Here is an 18,726-nt window from a genome sequence, read left to right as displayed (position 1 = left end):
CTATGAGAAAAGACGGTTTTGTTCTCTCGATGAGACGATGAGACGACCTGCAGGCGGCGTTTTCAAAGAGAGTGACGTCTAGAAGGCATGGCTGTGGAGGTCTCTTGTCTCCTGACTGTCTCCTTTCCCTACCTCTTCTGCGAAAGTGACCCATCCGAGCACCTAAACAATTTCCGTCATTCATTCTATCTTGCTCCCCTTTTTTGTCTTTAACCTCATTAGTATCTTTTAATTCTTAACTCCTAATTATTTAATTTCTTGATTTCTTGACATATCGTTAAGAAATATTGCTTATTGATTTCCCGATTTATATCAACATTCAGATCGAATTTTTTTTTAATCTGATTTTTAAAACAATTTAGCTTGATATTTATATTATTTTCAATGTGTAGTTAGAAGTAGATGAACATTTTGGGAGATTTTTGGAAAATTTTGATTTTTTTGGAAAATTATCTTAAATTTTCTTCATTCCACTCGTCCAAAATTTTTGCCGACTTTTTTCAAAAAAAAAAAGAAAAGAAACATTTTCTAAGATTTCTCATAATTCCCAGATCACCTACATCCAACCGCTCTGAAAATATTGAAAGTTTGCAAAAAGCATTTGGAGAAATTCCACAGGTTTCCAAAGTAGTGAAAAACCACTGAAACCCTGAAAAAATTTCAGATCGAAGTTTTTGTGAATGAGAGTAGAACTTTTCAGCTAATAATTTTGCAGGGACAAAAATATCATATGGAACATTTTCAAATGACACCTGTCTCGCTTTGAAGTCTGATGGTAAAATGAACACCTTTCCTTTTTAATAAAAACATCTTCATCTAAACAAAACTGCATTTATTTTTGATTTTGACCCTTAATATTCACCGAAAAAGCTGTTTCTTGATTTTTCTTGATTTCTTGACTTCTCTGAAAAGTTTTGCCCCTCTCCATAACAATTTCCTGGCTTGAATCAACTAGTTCACATTAGTCAGTCAGATTCGGATAGACTTTTCAATGCTAAACTATCTGCTTTCTTTTCTTTTCTTTCAAGAAATATTCTTTTTTAGCTTCAACTAAAATGTATCTTTTACAGACCTCAATCAAACGACGATGGTAGGAAAGGATGGATGGATGGAACAATTGAAAGAGAAAATCCAAGTTTGTAAGGGATTATTTCGACGCTTCATCTAAACCAACATTTTTACAGATGATGTGATGGAACAAAACTCTGTGCAATGGATGGGAGGGTCAGAACGATCGGGATGGTTCGGGATGGGTCGGGATAGATCGGGATGGATCGGGAATGGATCGGGATGGATCGGGACGAGACGACGACGACGACGACGGAGGGTGGACGAATGCTCCTTCTTGTGAGTGTAGCGTCCCCATTGCATATACCTGGCTTGAACTGAACTGGTTCGCATGAATCTGTCACTGTCCAGTTTCTGAACCGGGTTCAAAAGTAACAGGCAATGGCTGCATTTTCGGTTTCACTACTACTCCCTGAGTTGATTTGTTTGGAAACAAACAAATCTTGTACCGTACTCAGAGGTAGTGAAACCGATTAATCTCTCAATGGGAAATGCGAACTCCTGCGAAAATAAGAACAAGGAGACTGGAAATAGCGTCAAACAGAGGAGGGCTTATCGGACGGTTCTTGCCACATAGGTATATTGTAATGGGTGATGTTGCACAGTTCTAACGGTACAGAACATCACTTGAAGTGGCTGGATGGATGGACAAGACAACGACGACGACGACACAACGATTGGGTGGATTGGATGGATGGATGGATCGGGACGATCAGGATGGAAAGATAATATAGTTTGAAGTTAAATTGGTAAGAGACATTTGCATTTTAGTTACTTTTTACTTTTTACAGATGTCAAGATCGAATACTTGGATGGATCAGGATGGATGGACGACGACGATCGGGATGGCACGTGGTGTGGTGGTGGCGTGGTGGGATGGAAGAAATCTAATTCTAATTATAATTATTTTCTTCTAATTATTTTCTTTTTTCTATTTTGATGATTTTTTTAAATGTAAATGTAAATGTTTTAAATGTAATGTAATAAATTTAACGAATTTGCTTGGATTTCCTTGCTTGGATGGCTTTTCATGCCTTTTTTCCGGTTCTGCTCGATTTTTTTTCTGAAAACGTCCGAAAATTCCAAAAATTTCAAAATTTCGTGACAACTTCGTGACAACTTAGTGACAACAACTTTCGGAATTTTGGATGCTTCGAAATTTCAGTTAATAATAACAATAAAAAAAAAAAAATAATAATAATAAAATAATAATAATAATAATAATAAAAAATAATAAATATAATAAAAAATAATAATAAAATAAAATAATAACAAAATAATGTTTTAAAAGTTCCAAAATTCCAAAACATCCAAAAATTCCACATTCCGAAATTCCAAAAATTCCAAAGATTCCAAAAATTCTAAAATTCCAAAACATCCAAAAATTCTAAAAATTCCAAAAATTCTAAAAATTCCAAAAATTCCAAAATTCCAAAATTCCAAAACATCCAAAAAATTCCAAAACATGCGTATAGCGTATAGCGTATAGCGTATAGCGTATAGCGTATAGCGTATAGCGTATAGCGTATAGCGTATAGCGTATAGCGTATAGCGTATAGCGTATAGCGTATAGCGTATAGCGTATAGCGTATAGCGTATAGCGTATAGCGTATAGCGTATAGCGTATAGCGTATAGCGTATAGCGTATAGCGTATAGCGTATAGCGTATAGCGTATAGCGTATAGCGTATAGCGTATAGCGTATAGCGTATAGCGTATAGCGTATAGCGTATAGCGTATAGCGTATAGCGTATAGCGTATAGCGTATAGCGTATAGCGTATAGCGTATAGCGTATAGCGTATAGCGTATAGCGTATAGCGTATAGCGTATAGCGTATAGCGTATAGCGTATAGCGTATAGCGTATAGCGTATAGCGTATAGCGTATAGCGTATAGCGTATAGCGTATAGCGTATAGCGTATAGCGTATAGCGTATAGCGTATAGCGTATAGCGTATAGCGTATAGCGTATAGCGTATAGCGTATAGCGTATAGCGTATAGCGTATAGCGTATAGCGTATAGCGTATAGCGTATAGCGTATAGCGTATAGCGTATAGCGTATAGCGTATAGCGTATAGCGTATAGCGTATAGCGTATAGCGTATAGCGTATAGCGTATAGCGTATAGCGTATAGCGTATAGCGTATAGCGTATAGCGTATAGCGTATAGCGTATAGCGTATAGCGTATAGCGTATAGCGTATAGCGTATAGCGTATAGCGTATAGCGTATAGCGTATAGCGTATAGCGTATAGCGTATAGCGTATAGCGTATAGCGTATAGCGTATAGCGTATAGCGTATAGCGTATAGCGTATAGCGTATAGCGTATAGCGTATAGCGTATAGCGTATAGCGTATAGCGTATAGCGTATAGCGTATAGCGTATAGCGTATAGCGTATAGCGTATAGCGTATAGCGTATAGCGTATAGCGTATAGCGTATAGCGTATAGCGTATAGCGTATAGCGTATAGCGTATAGCGTATAGCGTATAGCGTATAGCGTATAGCGTATAGCGTATAGCGTATAGCGTATAGCGTATAGCGTATAGCGTATAGCGTATAGCGTATAGCGTATAGCGTATAGCGTATAGCGTATAGCGTATAGCGTATAGCGTATAGCGTATAGCGTATAGCGTATAGCGTATAGCGTATAGCGTATAGCGTATAGCGTCATCTTCCCGTTCTGTTTTTTGGTGGAGAGTTGAACTCATTTTTTTTAAAGTTTTCTGTAATTGTAAAGATTTTTGCATTTTTATGCATTTTTGGAATTTCCGGAATTTGGAAATTTTGGAAGTTTCGGAATTTTTGAAATTTTTCATTCTTCGAATTTGGAAACTTGAAATTTTAAATTTTGTTAAACTTTGAAATTTTTGGAAAGGAAGTTTTTGAAGATTTAGGTTTTCTTTTAAAAATATTTCAAAAGGTTTTTCAGGACTTGGAATCGAATGGCGATAAATGTACTTTTCAAAAAAGTACAGACGTGGCCACAGATATAATTTCAGGGAGTAATGTTTAGTTAGAACTTGTACGAACTGTATTAGATTATTTTTGGAAGCTTGAGAGGTTTTCGTTTTGTTATGAACATATAAAAATGTATGTTTTCTTTTCGGAAAACTGACAAAAATGAAACGGAAATTATCAAATTTAATCAAATACACTTTCCATTTTTCTAAATTCTAAACCGAAGATGAATCTTAACTTTAAATCAGTTCGGAATTGCATAACTTTTTTTAGTATATAGGTGCATAAACGTCGTAAATTTTAAAAATATAATACATTGTTTATTGATGCAGAATGAGCGATTAAGTACAAGTAGGAAGAGGGAAAATACAAATCTATACATGTATTGTCGGGTGAATTGAGAGGTGGAGGGGCACAAATTATAATTGTTCAAATGAAAACTTGAACATATAAACCGTCGTGGTGAAAGTTTTGAACCGAATACAAAGTAAACTACCGACAAAAAACAAAAACCTGACAATGAAAACTGCTAAACAGATTGGGATCGAGGACCAGTATGAGCTCTAAAAGGTGTCTAGTGAAATTGAAGCAAATAAATGAAGCGGGTAAGGTATGCAGAAACTGAAAACAAACAAGAAATCCATCAGTCTTGCCATTCGAAATCAACAATTTTCTTCTTCAAATCAGCAGCGAGTTTCGCTCCATAGTCACTGGAACATTTAAGCTTGCTGACGTGATTTCGGCACACTGTCTGCAAGAAATGTAAATTAGAGGACGCTCGCAATAATCTAAATGCAAACCTTTTTGCATTCCTCGCAATTTGCACATTCGGCAACACTCTTGCATTCTTCGCAGACTGATTGACGCCAACGGATTTTTGATCTGAAAGTAATTCTTATCAGTTTTAAGAGTTCTAGGAATTTGAAAATTTTTTATCATCGTTTGTAAAAGGAACAAACAGAGTTAGGAATTTATTTTAAAAAAGCACATAGTAAATACATTTTATTTACTATGCTTTTATGCTTTTACAACTATTTCGAAACAAGATTAAATTAATTTGATATTCTTTTCCTCACCTTTCCATTTTAAGAACATGTCCATTCATCAGCTCGTGCTCTTTTGCTTGGTTCAAATTCATTGATGTCGATATGACTGAACCATAAACTTGAGCAGGCAAATATCGAGAGATCTTAAGCTTAGTGAAAACGCTATTTCCTTCCGAAGCAAGTCTTTTAATCAGTTTCTGTACAACTTCTCTCTTGCAATGGTGCTCGAATGCAGCAATCAACATCGTGAGAATCTCGTCCGCTCGAAGCACGCTGCAAATTTTCAACTTTTTTAAATTTTCATTATTATACAACACTTGTCGAATCAGGTGATAGAAAGTTTGTTTTAGCAATGGGAAATGTACAAAAAATTCCCACGGTTCGGAAAACTCACTCCAAATGCTGACGAATGATAAAATTTTGGCAAGCGTCGATGACCGGATCTACTTGATATTTGTTGGATAGACGAAGCACAAGAGCAAAATTGCTAGCTGAAACGAAAATATTGAAATACTTTTGTGGAATAAGAAAAAATAAAACTCACAATTAATCATTGATGTGTCATGGACTGCTCTAAGAAAACAGTCAATATCGTTCGACTTCTCGTCCACAATTTCCCGTGATAAGTCCATTTTCTCAAAATCTTTTCCAAAGCACATCACATTGAAAATCTGAAAACACGCCGGTTTAACATCTAAATAAATTGATAGCAACTCACAGGTGAAATTCTGCTCATAGATTCTGCATCAATAAGGAATGTTTCTTTTTGAACAAGCAATTTGAATGGTCGATCAATGCTTGATGATGGTGCAATAAAGCAATGTGGCTCATTTTGAAGAACTTCGGCTGCCATCTTTGCTGCAGCAGATGTAGATTTTCTGCAAACTTGCACCATCATTTCAGGAATTTTAAGAACGCGTCATTCTCAAAAATCAGAGTAGTGGATGGGGCGGAACCAATTGGATACAAACAAACAAGGACCTTCTTTCGGTCTGACTGGGGAAAGGATAGGGAAACCTGAGAAGGAGTCGATGACGCCAATCGGGTTAGATAATGAATGACAGAATAAGTAACGAGGGACGCCGGTGTTGGGTGACATTCACAGAAAACCGGGAGGAGACGGAGGCCCATTTTATTCTGGTCTTTGACTGCTCAAATTAGCTGGAACTAGATACAAAGTGATGGGAAAATGAAGAATTTGAGATTGCAAGAATACAAGTGCAATATCCGAACAGAGGAAGTAACGGCTAGTTGTTTTGATGATTTCAAAATAACAATGACATCAAGAAAACTAATTTAATGAAATGGGTCTAGAATAGATCAAAATTAAAAGTTGGAGATCTACATTTTGAAGCGTAATTCTGCCTGACAGAACTCTCACAAACAGTTCAGAGGGTAAAGGTGGTCTACGCGGATGGGAAAAAAGATTACTAGAGCGAGAGACGCCGCGCATTTCCGATATTTACTTTTCGCGCCTGCGTTTGTGCTGAACTTTGAACAACGTTGAGCCATACTGCATAAAAGAAAAGCAAAAGTGCACAAAATGTCTGTGTAACTGTAAAGAAAGGTAAAAACAATGCGACTTCGCTGATTTTTGACTTTTTCGTTCATTTCGTGGAATGATTGATCAGTTGAAAATAAAAACAAAATCCAGCGGTGGTGTCGGCAAAAAAAGCGAACCTCAGAAAAAACACTCATTTTTTTTGAAGAGATCTGGTAAACAGTAATAGAAATGTAGATAAGAGCAAAGAACACGGAAAGCTCTTTTTTGCGAATGTTCAACAACATGACAGACATTAGCAGAAAAAGCACTCAACGAACAAATGACATAGAAATGAGCAAAGAAAATGGAAGTGAAAAGAGGGAATTTATGGAAATTTGAATTCAATAACCGCTTTACTTTTCCTTTACTTTTTGATAAGTGTTTGAATGTTGACATCACAATAAAGGTTCTAGGAAATGGGCTTTTTACAGACCTTGAAAATTTGTCAATTGACAACATGCGATTTCTCTTCGATGCACTAAAAGGTTCCTAGAATTCAAAATTAACAGAGAATTTTCAATGTCATAGTGATATTTTTTGACTTTGATGGCTTTATCTCCTTGTTTTTTACGAGAAAAAGAAACTCAACTTCTTGAAAAAGTGTTGTTGTTCACTTGTTTTTCTGTGAATGAAAAAGGACATACAACCTCATTATCTCTCTCCGAACAACGTCTCAATTCAATTAGTGTGTTCTGTTCCAAAATGTCACAAGAATGAAAAAAAAGTTAACAAAATTGATGGAAATATTTCTGGATTAAATAGAGCGGAAACAATGAGACTTAGAGAGGGAGTTGATCATGAAAACGAGGAAGAGAAGACTTTACAGCATATGGCTTGGACGCATTTTCGGGAGGAGGAGAAAGTGAGTTGAAGGAAAAATGAGACCTTGGGACATGTGTTGTCATTCGAACTTTTTCTGTAGCCTCAAATGAGCTTGTGATAACAAAAAAGATAACGAAAAGATAAATACATGAGTTTTTTTTTTCGAAGGAAGTGAAAATAAAGAAAAGCTAAAAATGAATAAGAGTGAGAACAATGCATCCTAAATGGACAAAATCTGTTTTTGTTTTCTGCTCGATCGACTTCAAGATTGGCTCCCGCGAGTGCCTATCCACTTGACCATTAGACAGAAAAAGTGATTGCACCGCGACCGGGAAGAAGATAAATATAGTCACAAGCTACTACTTTTTTGGTTCTTTCACTTGCAATTGGCAAGGAATTGTCACAGAAAATATAAAAATTGTTTCACAATACTTTTTTTTTCACAAAAATTTGGTCCATTATTAACTATTGGTATTTAACTTTAAAACTACAATTCTTTCAGATTGGCCAAAATAAATTTTTATGAAAACCACATCCAAAAGACATAAAAACAGTGGCTAACATTTCTAGTTTTATATGTTAGAGTTAAGAGGTAGGAATACGTTTAGAAAATAAACGACTCACTCATAATCCGAAACACGCATAAATTTATTTAAAATGAACAAGTTGGAAATTTGAAAAATCACGAGGGTTCACAAAAGTTCGATTGTTTTGATTCGATAAAATGATCCGATTATAGTTTTTTTTGATTTCATAGAAGGAAGTAGAACATTTAAATTTCGTCTTTCCAGTCTACCGAATTGACAGGTCAGAAATAACGTCAAAGTGTGTATATGTTGCCAGTTAGAATCGTCATGTTTTAATTGGTCACAAATTGGTATGCGAGCGATACGAACGACGGTCTCCGCCCCCAATTTTCATCGTTTTTGCAGAGAACAAAAAGATAACTTACTTTCTTTTCACAATTTTTTTCGGTGTGACAACGGGTGCCGAGAATGTAGCAGAGACTGGGGGAAGGGTACAGATGTATGTAGTATCAGGGAGAATAGCTTTGCATCGAGCTGATGATTGAGATCTGATGAAGGTGCAGTTGGTAAATTTGGTGACAGTGGGAAGTTCTTTTGGAGTTGATTCAAATGTTTGCACAGTAATTTCATCGTCTTCATCATCTGGTACATCATCAACAGTCAGGTCTACACCAGAATCAGAAAGTCCTGAGAAAGAATCTAACGGGCATCCAAATGATTGAACGGCAATTTCAATGCTTTCTTCTGGTACTTCCGCGTCGTCGGAATGAATAATAATTTTAGGGATCAATTGAGTTTCCGTTTCAACTTGATTTATAATTTCATTAAGAATAACTTTAATTTCATCATCAACTGATGAAACAACTTCTTGACTTTCTTGAATAAAATCTTCTGATTCTTCCAGATCAGAATCATTCTGAAGTTCCAAAAAGTCATCGAGAAAGTCCTTTTGACTTGGACTAAGTTCCTCGTTTTGATCGAGGATTTCAATTGGAATTGATCGGAACAAATTGACAATTGGATCAGTCAAAATTGAAATTAGCGAACGATCATTTCCTTCGTGGCGATGATGATGATGATGAGTTTGTGATAAAACCATTTCAGTAGTTGTAAAATAGGTGACAGGAATAGAATAAAACAGGGAATTGGGACGAGATGGTGGCTTAGGTTGAAAGTTTTGTGTCTGTGGGGGTTGTGTGAGATGAGAGGAGGAAGGGCAAACAGTACGGATTGTAGACTGGGGATAACGAAAGAGAAAGCTTCATGGATTGAGAGACACAGACGGGCTCGCCATGAAGACGATTCTTAGGACTCCGTGCTGTCTGCTTTGACACATTTCCAAGAAACTTTCATTAGTTTTTCCATTTTCTGCAAGAGCCAATTGACCAATTAGTTATCAATATTTGGCTCCAAACCAGAATTGTCTCTGATTTTTAGATTATTACTACAAGCAATTTGAAAAACACTTTCCTGTTTTAAAGGTAAACAGTTCTTCTAAAGGATCAATTTTTATTGATGTCTAGAGCTCTTGTTGGAGGGTTCAAATCACCAAAAACGCAAATGAATACAATTACAAAGTGCCAGTTTTATCAGTTATCACCACCAGTTCTGATCTTTGACTCTTCCAAAAAACACCCAAAATTTTAACTAGTACATCACTAAATGAAGTGATAAAAAGTTAATCGACTGTAAAACAGTAGAGGTTATCATGTCCTTTGAGTACCTTCTAATGTCTACTACCCATCTGATCATTGAGTTGACTCATCAAAAGTCAATTAAAGGATCGGATGAATTCTATCGAAAATCAAATAAAATGAGCTCCGATGGTGGTTTAATGGTTTGTTTCGCCCTCTTCTGATCCTTGTAGAACACCCACTCAAATCGGCGGCGGTGAAGAGGCCGAAGCTCTCGAAATACATACAACCGATCTACTACTACAAGTGTTTTTGGGGGAAAAGGAAAAGTGAAGCGAAAGCTAAAGCCCATGTTACTGTACTTGTGCGCAGTTTTCAAAAGTTCAGATGCCTTATATACTGTTTTCTTCTGCTATCAATTTCACGTGGACTATGAACAACTGTTCAAAATGATCTCGTGAGTTCTTACAGATTTCGAGTAATCAAAATGGTGTACATTGCAAAAAAGTAAACAAACAGCGTACAGACTCTCTTAACTTTTCTCTTATCTGTCACTGAGAAGGTTGAAGGTCAGCGTTAAGAGCATCGACTTACTGAACTGTGTGGAATGAAAAAAACATATTTGTGCAGTTTCTACAAAATTTTGGAAGAAATTACTTACACAACATGTTAAATATTTTGTATGCCTGCTTGCTTTCAGATATTTTCTAGATATTTGTTTTAATCAAAATATGAGATAACTTGACAAATGCTGAAAAATTCTTTAAATTTACAATAAATCATCAATTTGCAGAGAGCAAGTTCTTCTCCCACATAGTCATTAATCATTTTTCTCAGCCGATAACACTGTCTTACAATAACGTTAAACTAGTTCTGAAGGCGAGAAAGGCAGAAAAGTGAAAAAAATGAACAAGTGAGAGATATATGAAGGTAAATTCTTATCAAATGTGTTTAATAATAGAGGGGTGATACGATATCATACAAAGGATTAGTATTAAGGAATCAAAGTTTACACTTATGTGGGTAATCTTGTTTTTGTATCAGACGACATTACAGGTGAGGTTAAAAATTACGGTAGAGCTTACAATCAGAGCAAATATTGAAATACCTAGTGACTCAAGAACACTTTCAAATATGTGCATTTTTGAAAAATATGGAAGTCAGGAGAGACATTGGTGGCTCGTTATCTTTCAATTCAGTTCCATTTTTATTTCCTCGAATTATCGAACAATAGGAGAAAATTGGTAGAAATTGCAGACTGATAATGATTTAAATTTTTGATGATAAGCAGTGAGCGGTTAGTTGGGAAAACGAAGCAGTAAAAAGTAATGCAAACACACAAAACTAATCGAATGGAGAAATTGGAAGCGAGAGGAGAAATCAAATGGAAAACTGCGACAGAGAGGACCAGGAAACCAATGTTTATAGTGTGATCATGTGCACCAAGGACACGTTACTAATAATCGATGTAGAGGGAACATAGAAAGACAAGGGAATGCATAAAAAGAGAACAAATGTGAGGGAGAATGCAATGAGGAATAATAACTGTTTTTGTGACAAGTCTCTATAATGAAAACTAGATCAGGAGAATTGCGGAATGTTAAAATATAATCTTTCCAAAAATATAAATTACACCAGTCGAAAATCGTTTAGAACCGCTCTAATCGTTTTTAAAATGCTAATTCAAATTTCGTGTAAATCCCAAGAATTACTGAAATATGAGCAATTTTATACATTTTCGTGGAAATGTTTAACAAAGCATGGTTATTCCTTTCAAAATTGAAAAAAAAAAACCATTTCGAATCATGCGAAGTCGATTCTTAAATTTTAATAAAATATAATTTTTTAAAGGACACTTAAACTTATAATTCTGATTTTAATTATCTGCTTATGAAAGCGAAATTGAAATTTGAATTAAAATTGACTTGAATTTGAAAAATTTTCGAAGTGCATCTACTACATATGTAATGAAATACTAAAATCTGCTAACTTGCTCTGAAAAAAGACCAATCTGGATTCCAAAAAATTAGTTGTAGACAGGCACGTAACAACCTAGTTTTAATAAATAGAAAACCAAAAAATGAAAAACGCTCAAAACTGATTTCAACATTTATTTGATTCTAAAGATTAAAAATCTCAAGATGTGATAAAACATACGTCAGTAAGTCAACGGATGAAACTGAGCTGACAGTGAGTTTGTTTGTTGTTTTTTTTTTTTGCTTCCTTCTCGATGAAAAATGACTCAGTTATAATGAAACTACAGTATTTTCTTTCAAATAAAATTATTTAAAAAACACGAATGTCTCGAAAATTGAATTACAGCGGCATCGAAACCAACTGTGAGCAAAAACAAAACAATTTACAAAAAATTCATGACGCACGATGCCTTTCAAATTGTTTGCCCCTTTGGCCGCCACCCCGCGATCGTCTATAAAACAGCTGTCTTTTGTCGGTGAAAAGCGTGTTTCCTCGAAATTATTTCAAGATAGGAATACACCCCGCAGACAGATTGGCAAGTGTCTATGACAGACTGTCTGCCACCTTCTCTCGATTTTCGATCATCTTTTACCAAAAACGGCTTGTTTTGTTGTTTGTTCCCACTCCCCCATCCTTATCTCTTTTCATCAAGGACATTTTGCTTGAAATGGTGTGAAATAAGAGAAAATGAGCTGATATCAGTTCGGAGAATCTGCGAATCATCTGCCAAGATGAACCAAAAAAAGGGAATCGAAAAAACGAGGAGATGGGAATTGAAGACGACAAAAACAAGATGTACGCAAAAAAACCAATACGAAGAAACAAGAGAAGTGAAATGAAAAGCACTGAGAAACAAGACCCAAGGACATGCGAACCTAAGTGTGACGTTCACGTGCCTCACAGAATGATTGGGGTCATCTAATTCTAGTGTAACAAAAAAGAAAAATGAAATTGAGCCGACATGATCTTCGGATCATGTGAAAATTCTTCAGATAAACATTCCGAATTGGATTGTTGGTATTTATTATTTTTGATGTTAGGCAACATTTGGCGCTGATGGATAATCTGAACTGAGTCACATGGAAAAGAGCACATTTCCGAGGAAAAGCCATTCAATAAAACCATGTGACTGATTGTTCTCTTAATGAAAGCAGCAGTTGAGCTTATAATTCATTCACTGATTGTTGAAAATAAGTTAAATTAGATGTTTGGAATCTAATAACTACTATGGAAACAAATAGTTGGCCACACCAAGAGGTCTGCCAGTGGAAATGGAAGGCGTAACTTGCCTGAAAACTAATGCATGCCTACTTTCTTGTGAAAATATATTTTAGCCAATTCACCATGAAAGAACGAGGAACAAAAATAATCGGAACAACGGAAGTAAAAAAGTGAATTGGAGCAACAAGGACATCAACCAATAGACTGCTTGAAAATGAATTGAAGAGTTTTTAGAGATTTTGGTTCTAGGAATTCAACAATAAATCCACGACTTGATTTTCTTAGAAACATAGCTGACATTCTTGAATCAAATGTGAGCAAAAATTAAAACATTCAAAATCTAAACTGAAAATCTGGAATAAGAGGAAGGGGCAAAAACATTTCGGGTGGTGTTCAGAATGAATGAAATTCCAAAATCGTGCTCTGAATATATGAAGTTGAAATAATACAATTCCATAAGTGAGTAGATTTCCTTATTTCATAATGTAACCAAACTTTAATGTCTAGTCTTCTGTACAGGAAAAGCTCACTCTGAAATTTTTAGATACACTTCTTAGAGTAGGCGAGTTAGGTTAAAAATGAATGTTTCTCCTGGAAAATACAGTACAAGAATGAAGACTTGCTTCTGAATATTGACATATTCACTAGAACTGAAGCTTCAAGGGATGTTTGGTTGGAACTATCACGCAATGTTTTGCCATTTTTCAAAAATATATAAATGTTTTTTTTAAACTTACTTACTTTTTGCGGGTAAACATGCAGCTAGTGTGTCCACTCAAAAATGTATTTTCCCCCGGTAGTAAGTCGAAACACCCGAATGAAATTCAAATTCCGTGCCAACACTCCATTTTTTCTTTTCCTTCTTTTCTTCAGACCCTTCTGCTTCTTCTTCTTCTCCTCGGGTGCCCCGGAAGAAACGAAGAGGACATGAGCACTCACTTGCACACAGAATACGTTATATGGGGATGTCTTGCAACAAGCCGAAGAAGTAGGAGAAGAAGATGAAAAAGACTATGCAGAGGACAAAAACGGCGAGAACGTGGCCACCAACCGCCTCCGTCGTCGGCAAACCACTTTTTTTCGGCAAAAAAAAACGCAAAAGAAGAGCAAGAAACGATTAAAACTGGCGTCTGCTCTCCGCAAACGCCGGAAACACAACGATGTCTTGTGCGTTTGCAACGTCTTCTGATGATATCATCTATTGCGCGCTTCAATGGATAGATCACGCAAGACAAAAGGAACAAGTAGGAGGAGATGCTGAAGAGGAATTGGCTGAAATCATTTATATCCTTTCTGCTTTTTTATTGTGCAAGACGAAAATGTCTTTTCGTGCAGAATGACTAAGATTTTGCAAAAAAAAAAAACCATTCATTTTTTGCAATCTTTTTTTGATCGGGGATATGATACAAGGAGAAGACGTGGAAAATTGAAAAATTATTTGTGGAAATGTTCCTGACAACCATATCGAAGAAAATTTGTAAAAAATATGCAGAATCAGCACGACATAGAAAGACAAAAAGTAAGTTCTTATCAGACTTGTCATCTGCTTCAAGTAAAACAAAAAAACTAAATTCCGTTTTGCTTTAGTTAAAATTCTCCAGCCATTAGAGGCAATTTAAATTTTGCCTATAAATATTAGTAGTTTTAGATAAGGTAAGATGGGCAAGATTTATGATAGTTCACAAAGATGCAAATATTGCTATCTGATCAAAAATCAGGCATACATATGTTATTGTATAACACTTTTTCAAAAATCTTTTTCAATAGTTGCAAACACAAGTAAAAAAATTAAATAAAAATCAGTCTGTAGATTCAGACTTCCTCCTGGAGAAACCCATAACTTTTGCTCGACCACGACGAACGACGAACTGAAAAATGAAGAAGATTTGTGAGTTGTTCATAGATCGGAACCAACTGTGAAACATGGGATTACAAACTCAGAAATTGAGTGCTTTTGGGTAAAAAGAAGAAGTAGGAGGAACTAAACTATTTTGAAAAATGTCTTAAATGGGTTTTAAAACGGTTTTTAAAAGTTGCCTTGTTTTGGAAATATTAAAATGAGTTTTTTTTAGAAAGTTTTGGCAACTGAATATAGAAATATGATTGAATGAATTTTCAATTAGTTAGTGAGGAGTTCTATATGTATGTGTGTATAAATTCAATTAGGTAATAAAATAAATAAAACTTACCCCAACATTTGACGGCTCCGCATGCTCCCCAGAATCCTTTTTTGATTTGAAAGAAGGGGGTGGACGGAAACCTGAACTTGTTTCAAAATTAAAAGTATATCCCATATAATTGCTTGCCTGGTGGTCTTGCAACTGGAATGCTCATTTCTGGAAGTGGATCTAGTGGAGCAGCAACTACAGATGGCGGAGTTGGACCATCAATAACTGTGACATCTTCCCCTTCATCCCTTCTAAAATCTCCTGAGTTCAGAACAAATGCAGCATCTTCAGCAGATTCTGTATTTTCAGGAAGTTCTCCAAGCGACGAGACCAGTGATATTAGAACAGAAACAAATATCAAGGTTAACGGAAGATTCATGGTTGATCTGCCAAGTTCCGTTGAATCTGCAAAAGTAGGCACGGAAATGAAAACGGTTTTGTTCGAGACTGAAGATTGTGACCATCATGTTGTGGCATCATTCAATTGGCAATTAGTTTGTTGTAAAAGTGAAGGTCAATCGAGTGTCTATATGACCACTGGACGAAAGGAAATTTAATAGAGAATAGGAAGGAAAAGATCAAGATGGCATGGAACAATGACAATCGAGATTTGCATAAGTATTTTTTTCAGAATTATCTGGAATTTTTGAGAGATAGAAATTGAATTTTTCACTACGTTTTCAGTATTGTTTCGTCATACACGGGCTCTCAGATTACTTTCAGATGTTTCGGGAAAACAATTTTGTCAATGTCCAAAATTGCACTTTGGGAGTATTGAAAAGATAATAATTAAAAAAAAATGTTTTGATCCAAAATTTTAATTTTTCAGAAATATATCATGATGCGAAGTTTTGATTTTTTGATACGGCATGTTGAAAATAAATTATAATTTTTATAGTTTTCATTTATTATTGATAAAAGCAAGTAGAAACCATAAAACCCTCAATTGTTTCGAATAACTTATCAAAAGAACTTTTAATAAAATGAGAAATGAGTGATTGAAATCCATAAACAAAGAAATGAGATGATCATGAGAAACAAAGTAATACAGGAAGAAACATTTGTAAAGTGGTAAATGTAATAGATAAGAAGAGTAACTCCGCCCATTGAATAGAAATCAACAACAGTTACATTACTTGTGAAGCCGACCTTGACCATAGGACACAAATGTTCCAATTATTTTCAGATATTTTTTAGTTCCGTCCTCTCTTTGGATGGTTGTGCAGCCGGCTTGAAAAGTGCGGCAAGACTTTCCAAAAAGTTCATTTCTTTCCCAAGACCTCCCTGAAAACAAAACAAATCAAATCTAGTGCTTGAATCTCTCAAATATCTTTTCAACATCTAGCAAAACCTCATTTAAATAAGCATCGAGAAGGAAAGATGTGAGAAAAAATAAGAGAGACAAATATCAGGAAAAAATTTAAATTTGAATAAGATCTTTTTGCTCTTCAACTCCCAACTAACCACCAATTTTTTGTCGTCAAGTGTCAGATTCTGCCCAATATCGATTCCAGTTTTTTCATCAACACCAATTGAGCCGCTGCCTCCGTAAGTTGACCCATTTAGAATTGCTTCATCAGTTTCTGAAAATATAAAGCTTAAACATATTAGTGTTGAATCAATTCAAAAGGTTTTACATCATTTTTCAAATATTAAATTCATTCATGCGATATAAGAATTTAGTCTTGATTGAACCAATTCATAGTAAACTATTGAATAAATATTCAAAAGAAATTGGGTTCTTACTGCGAACTTTCAACTGTTTCTCTACCAGTCCATATATATTAAACTTCAATTTGGTATTGTTTGTGTTTCCTTATATAAATTACTTACATACCTTTAAATTGTTTTTTTTAATTCAAAAAATTATATGATAAGATCTAGATTTCCTAGATTTTCCAGATAGATTTTTGAGCTCCTCGTATTTTTCCTAGTTGTATGGTTGATTTTGTTTCATTCTCTTCAATGTCAAATTCAATTGTTCACGGATGAGGAGTTCGAATAGAGAAACACAAAAAAATAGCTGGCACTAACCATAATCAGATGATTCATTTTTTATTCGCTTCTTATTCAGAACATAGTTTGAATTTTCTGTGTGCCTCTTTTAAAGAATAATGTATGAATAGCTCATTCTGAAGCTTATGAGCCGAGAGAGGGAAGAGTCATTCCGTCGATTGAATGCATTTTGAATTTCTATACTCATTTGTTCCCTCTCTTGTTGTGAAAAATAAATCCTTCATTTATTTTGCCCACTTACTATCTAATTTGAACGTTCCGTTTCCAGTCGTCAGTTTGAAGTCTCGATTTGCTCCCCAACCAAACAAATTGAAGTTTTGATTTCCGCCAATTTCCAGCTGAAAGTTGTTTTCTTTTCTTTTCTTCCAAGCTTTCTTACCTCTCCATTTTTATTTTTATTCAATGAAATACCACCAAACGGTAATGGAATATTGAATTGTGCTGGAATTACAGTTAATATAATAGAGACGAGCAGAGCGTGACGGATGAGAGACATGATTGAAAGGATATGGATAACTGACTGTCTATTCTAAAACAAGATGGATTTCTCTCTGTTTCTATGTACTCTCTTCAAATCTCATTATGTTTCAGATTGACGCGATTAATAATCATTGAAAGGTGGTCAGTGAAAGTAAGAAGTGAAGATAGATGACTAATTCAGGAAAATGCGCTCTAACGATGGGTGTTCGCTAGATTGTAGGAAACTTCAAAAGAGTGATCTAGGGGTTAAGAAAATATAAAATTTGCATTTGGATTGTTATGTCTTCTGAGCAAGAGGCTTCTGGGAAGTTGAATGCTTTGGATTTTAGCGCCGATTTCAGATCACCGGATGCTCCTTACCTATTGGTTTTTGTTTCTCTTCATTGAATTTTAAGATAACATCTGAAAAAAATAACACCAGAAGTCACATTTATTCACTTGAATTGATGTCAACTACTTAGCCAACTTTAGTTTGACAAAACTTGGGCAAGACTTTACTGAAGCCGGATCCCGCTATAGCTCAAATTTGAATCATCACAGAAACATCACAACTTTAAAAAATGCCAAAATTTTAAACCATGATGATCCATGATGATTTTTTAAATTTTGAGTTAGTAAATACGGATATATAATATTTTATGACCTCTATTTCTATAAAACTTTTGATTATACCTAAAAAGTTATTAGAATTGAAAAGTTCACAAAAGAAACGGGTAAGGTTTTGGAAAATATTTACCAAATTAAAATTTACTCTGAAAAATATCGTCTTTAAATAAACTGTAAATATATTGAGAGCTGACGTAAACGAAAATTTCCTGGGAATCTAAGAAATGTTTAGAAGCTTGACCTCTCACTGAGCGGTAAAAAGTGTGAAATGACACATCGTAAACTGCTTGTCAAATCTCTTCCATCTGGTGGCTCATAAAATGAAATGTCGTTTTCCAACATTCCGCGCTTCTCATCCTTCCGACTCAAATGACAAATCAAAAAAAAAACTTGGAACAGGTGTCCTACCCGTTCATCATTAGTTTACTCCAAATCTGTTCCGTTCCTCTCTAGTTTCCACTTCTGCTGTCTGCCTGTTGCTCCCGGACCACCAGATATTTTCTTTACGTCTCTATCTCCCGCACACTTTATTCTCGGATGACAAGCGTAATAGTGAGTGGATCAGGAGAGAAACTAGAGACAATGACAGATGAGATGATGATTATACAACGGGAAGAGGAAACGGGTCAACGGGAGAGGGAAAGTTAGGAAAGCAAGAAC

At 35.3% G+C, this 18,726-nt stretch overlaps 3 protein-coding genes, 1 long non-coding RNA gene and 9 other non-coding genes across 14 annotated transcripts; 5 read left to right on the top strand and 8 right to left on the bottom strand.

The window, feature by feature from the left end:
- The first annotated feature begins 1,070 nt into the window (after window positions 1-1,070).
- F40H3.6 lies at window positions 1,071-2,299 on the top strand. Its single transcript, NR_171649.1, has 3 exons — window positions 1,071-1,139; window positions 1,185-1,817; window positions 1,860-2,299. It is a non-coding gene; the product is annotated as a long non-coding RNA F40H3.6 (long non-coding RNA).
- An 84-nt stretch (window positions 2,300-2,383) lies between these two features.
- On the bottom strand, window positions 2,384-2,532 carry F40H3.11. Its single transcript, NR_051177.1, has one exon. It is a non-coding gene; the product is annotated as an Unclassified non-coding RNA F40H3.11 (non-coding RNA).
- A 1,784-nt stretch (window positions 2,533-4,316) lies between these two features.
- F40H3.1 (BTB domain-containing protein) lies at window positions 4,317-9,187 on the bottom strand (the record flags this gene model as incomplete). Of its 2 annotated transcripts, NM_001047309.3 has the most annotated exons (7): window positions 4,317-4,777; window positions 4,827-4,908; window positions 5,103-5,345; window positions 5,467-5,563; window positions 5,617-5,743; window positions 5,791-5,950; window positions 8,390-9,187. In NM_001047309.3, 7 exons carry the CDS (start codon window positions 9,061-9,063, stop codon window positions 4,670-4,672), a joined length of 1,491 nt encoding a protein of 496 aa, NP_001040774.1. The 2 variants fall into 2 exon arrangements, with proteins under 2 accessions (NP_001040774.1, NP_001040775.1); NM_001047310.3 differs by lacking the exon at window positions 8,390-9,187 and having other exon boundaries at window positions 4,670-4,777; window positions 5,791-5,925.
- F40H3.16 lies at window positions 6,473-6,548 on the bottom strand. Its single transcript, NR_051176.1, has one exon. It is a non-coding gene; the product is annotated as an Unclassified non-coding RNA F40H3.16 (non-coding RNA).
- Window positions 6,716-6,933, top strand: F40H3.8. The gene has a single exon (NR_051175.1). It is a non-coding gene; the product is annotated as an Unclassified non-coding RNA F40H3.8 (non-coding RNA).
- Window positions 7,159-7,306, top strand: F40H3.14. Its single transcript, NR_051174.1, has one exon. It is a non-coding gene; the product is annotated as an Unclassified non-coding RNA F40H3.14 (non-coding RNA).
- A 4,402-nt stretch (window positions 9,188-13,589) lies between the features above and the next one.
- On the top strand, window positions 13,590-13,729 carry F40H3.12. Its single transcript, NR_051173.1, has one exon. It is a non-coding gene; the product is annotated as an Unclassified non-coding RNA F40H3.12 (non-coding RNA).
- Window positions 13,645-13,780, bottom strand: F40H3.15. Its single transcript, NR_051172.1, has one exon. It is a non-coding gene; the product is annotated as an Unclassified non-coding RNA F40H3.15 (non-coding RNA).
- A 674-nt stretch (window positions 13,781-14,454) lies between these two features.
- Window positions 14,455-15,369, bottom strand: spig-17 (FMRF-Like Peptide). The gene is made up of 3 exons (NM_001393093.1): window positions 15,103-15,369; window positions 14,986-15,056; window positions 14,455-14,664 (listed from the first exon to the last, which is right to left on the bottom strand). Exons 1-3 carry the CDS (start codon window positions 15,341-15,343, stop codon window positions 14,596-14,598), a joined length of 381 nt encoding a protein of 126 aa, NP_001379747.1. The 5' UTR covers window positions 15,344-15,369; the 3' UTR covers window positions 14,455-14,595.
- Window positions 15,370-15,847: 478 nt separating this feature from the next.
- Window positions 15,848-17,511, bottom strand: F40H3.3 (uncharacterized protein). Its single transcript, NM_062830.2, has 4 exons — window positions 17,360-17,511; window positions 17,222-17,318; window positions 16,429-16,547; window positions 15,848-16,248 (listed from the first exon to the last, which is right to left on the bottom strand). Exons 1-4 carry the CDS (start codon window positions 17,474-17,476, stop codon window positions 16,147-16,149), a joined length of 435 nt encoding a protein of 144 aa, NP_495231.1. The 5' UTR covers window positions 17,477-17,511; the 3' UTR covers window positions 15,848-16,146.
- Window positions 16,634-16,726, top strand: F40H3.13. Its single transcript, NR_051171.1, has one exon. It is a non-coding gene; the product is annotated as an Unclassified non-coding RNA F40H3.13 (non-coding RNA).
- On the bottom strand, window positions 16,648-16,805 carry F40H3.10. Its single transcript, NR_051170.1, has one exon. It is a non-coding gene; the product is annotated as an Unclassified non-coding RNA F40H3.10 (non-coding RNA).
- A 1,021-nt stretch (window positions 17,512-18,532) lies between the features above and the next one.
- F40H3.9 lies at window positions 18,533-18,670 on the bottom strand. The gene has a single exon (NR_051169.1). It is a non-coding gene; the product is annotated as an Unclassified non-coding RNA F40H3.9 (non-coding RNA).
- Between the last annotated feature and the right edge of the window lie 56 nt (window positions 18,671-18,726).

Source organism: Caenorhabditis elegans, chromosome II (assembly GCF_000002985.6).
Source record: "Caenorhabditis elegans chromosome II".
Taxonomy (NCBI): domain Eukaryota; kingdom Metazoa; phylum Nematoda; class Chromadorea; order Rhabditida; family Rhabditidae; genus Caenorhabditis; species Caenorhabditis elegans.
The sequence above is the reverse complement of the archived record's forward strand: the minus strand, read 5'-3'. Positions and strand labels throughout refer to the sequence as shown.

Coding starts and splice junctions, on each gene's coding strand:
- spig-17 (NM_001393093.1), bottom strand. CDS start 15,343: ATGAATCTTCCGTTAACCTTGATATTTGTTTCTGTTCTAATATCACTG. Junction 15,057..15,102: donor TCCAGTTGCAAGACCACCAG/GCAAGCAATTAT, acceptor AAACAAGTTCAG/GTTTCCGTCCACCCCCTTCT. Junction 14,665..14,985: donor CGGAGCCGTCAAATGTTGGG/GTAAGTTTTATT, acceptor TTCATTTTTCAG/TTCGTCGTTCGTCGTGGTCG.
- F40H3.3 (NM_062830.2), bottom strand. CDS start 17,476: ATGTCTCTCATCCGTCACGCTCTGCTCGTCTCTATTATATTAACTGTA. Junction 17,319..17,359: donor ATAAAAATAAAAATGGAGAG/GTAAGAAAGCTT, acceptor AACAACTTTCAG/CTGGAAATTGGCGGAAATCA. Junction 16,249..16,428: donor TTGACGACAAAAAATTGGTG/GTTAGTTGGGAG, acceptor TTTTGTTTTCAG/GGAGGTCTTGGGAAAGAAAT.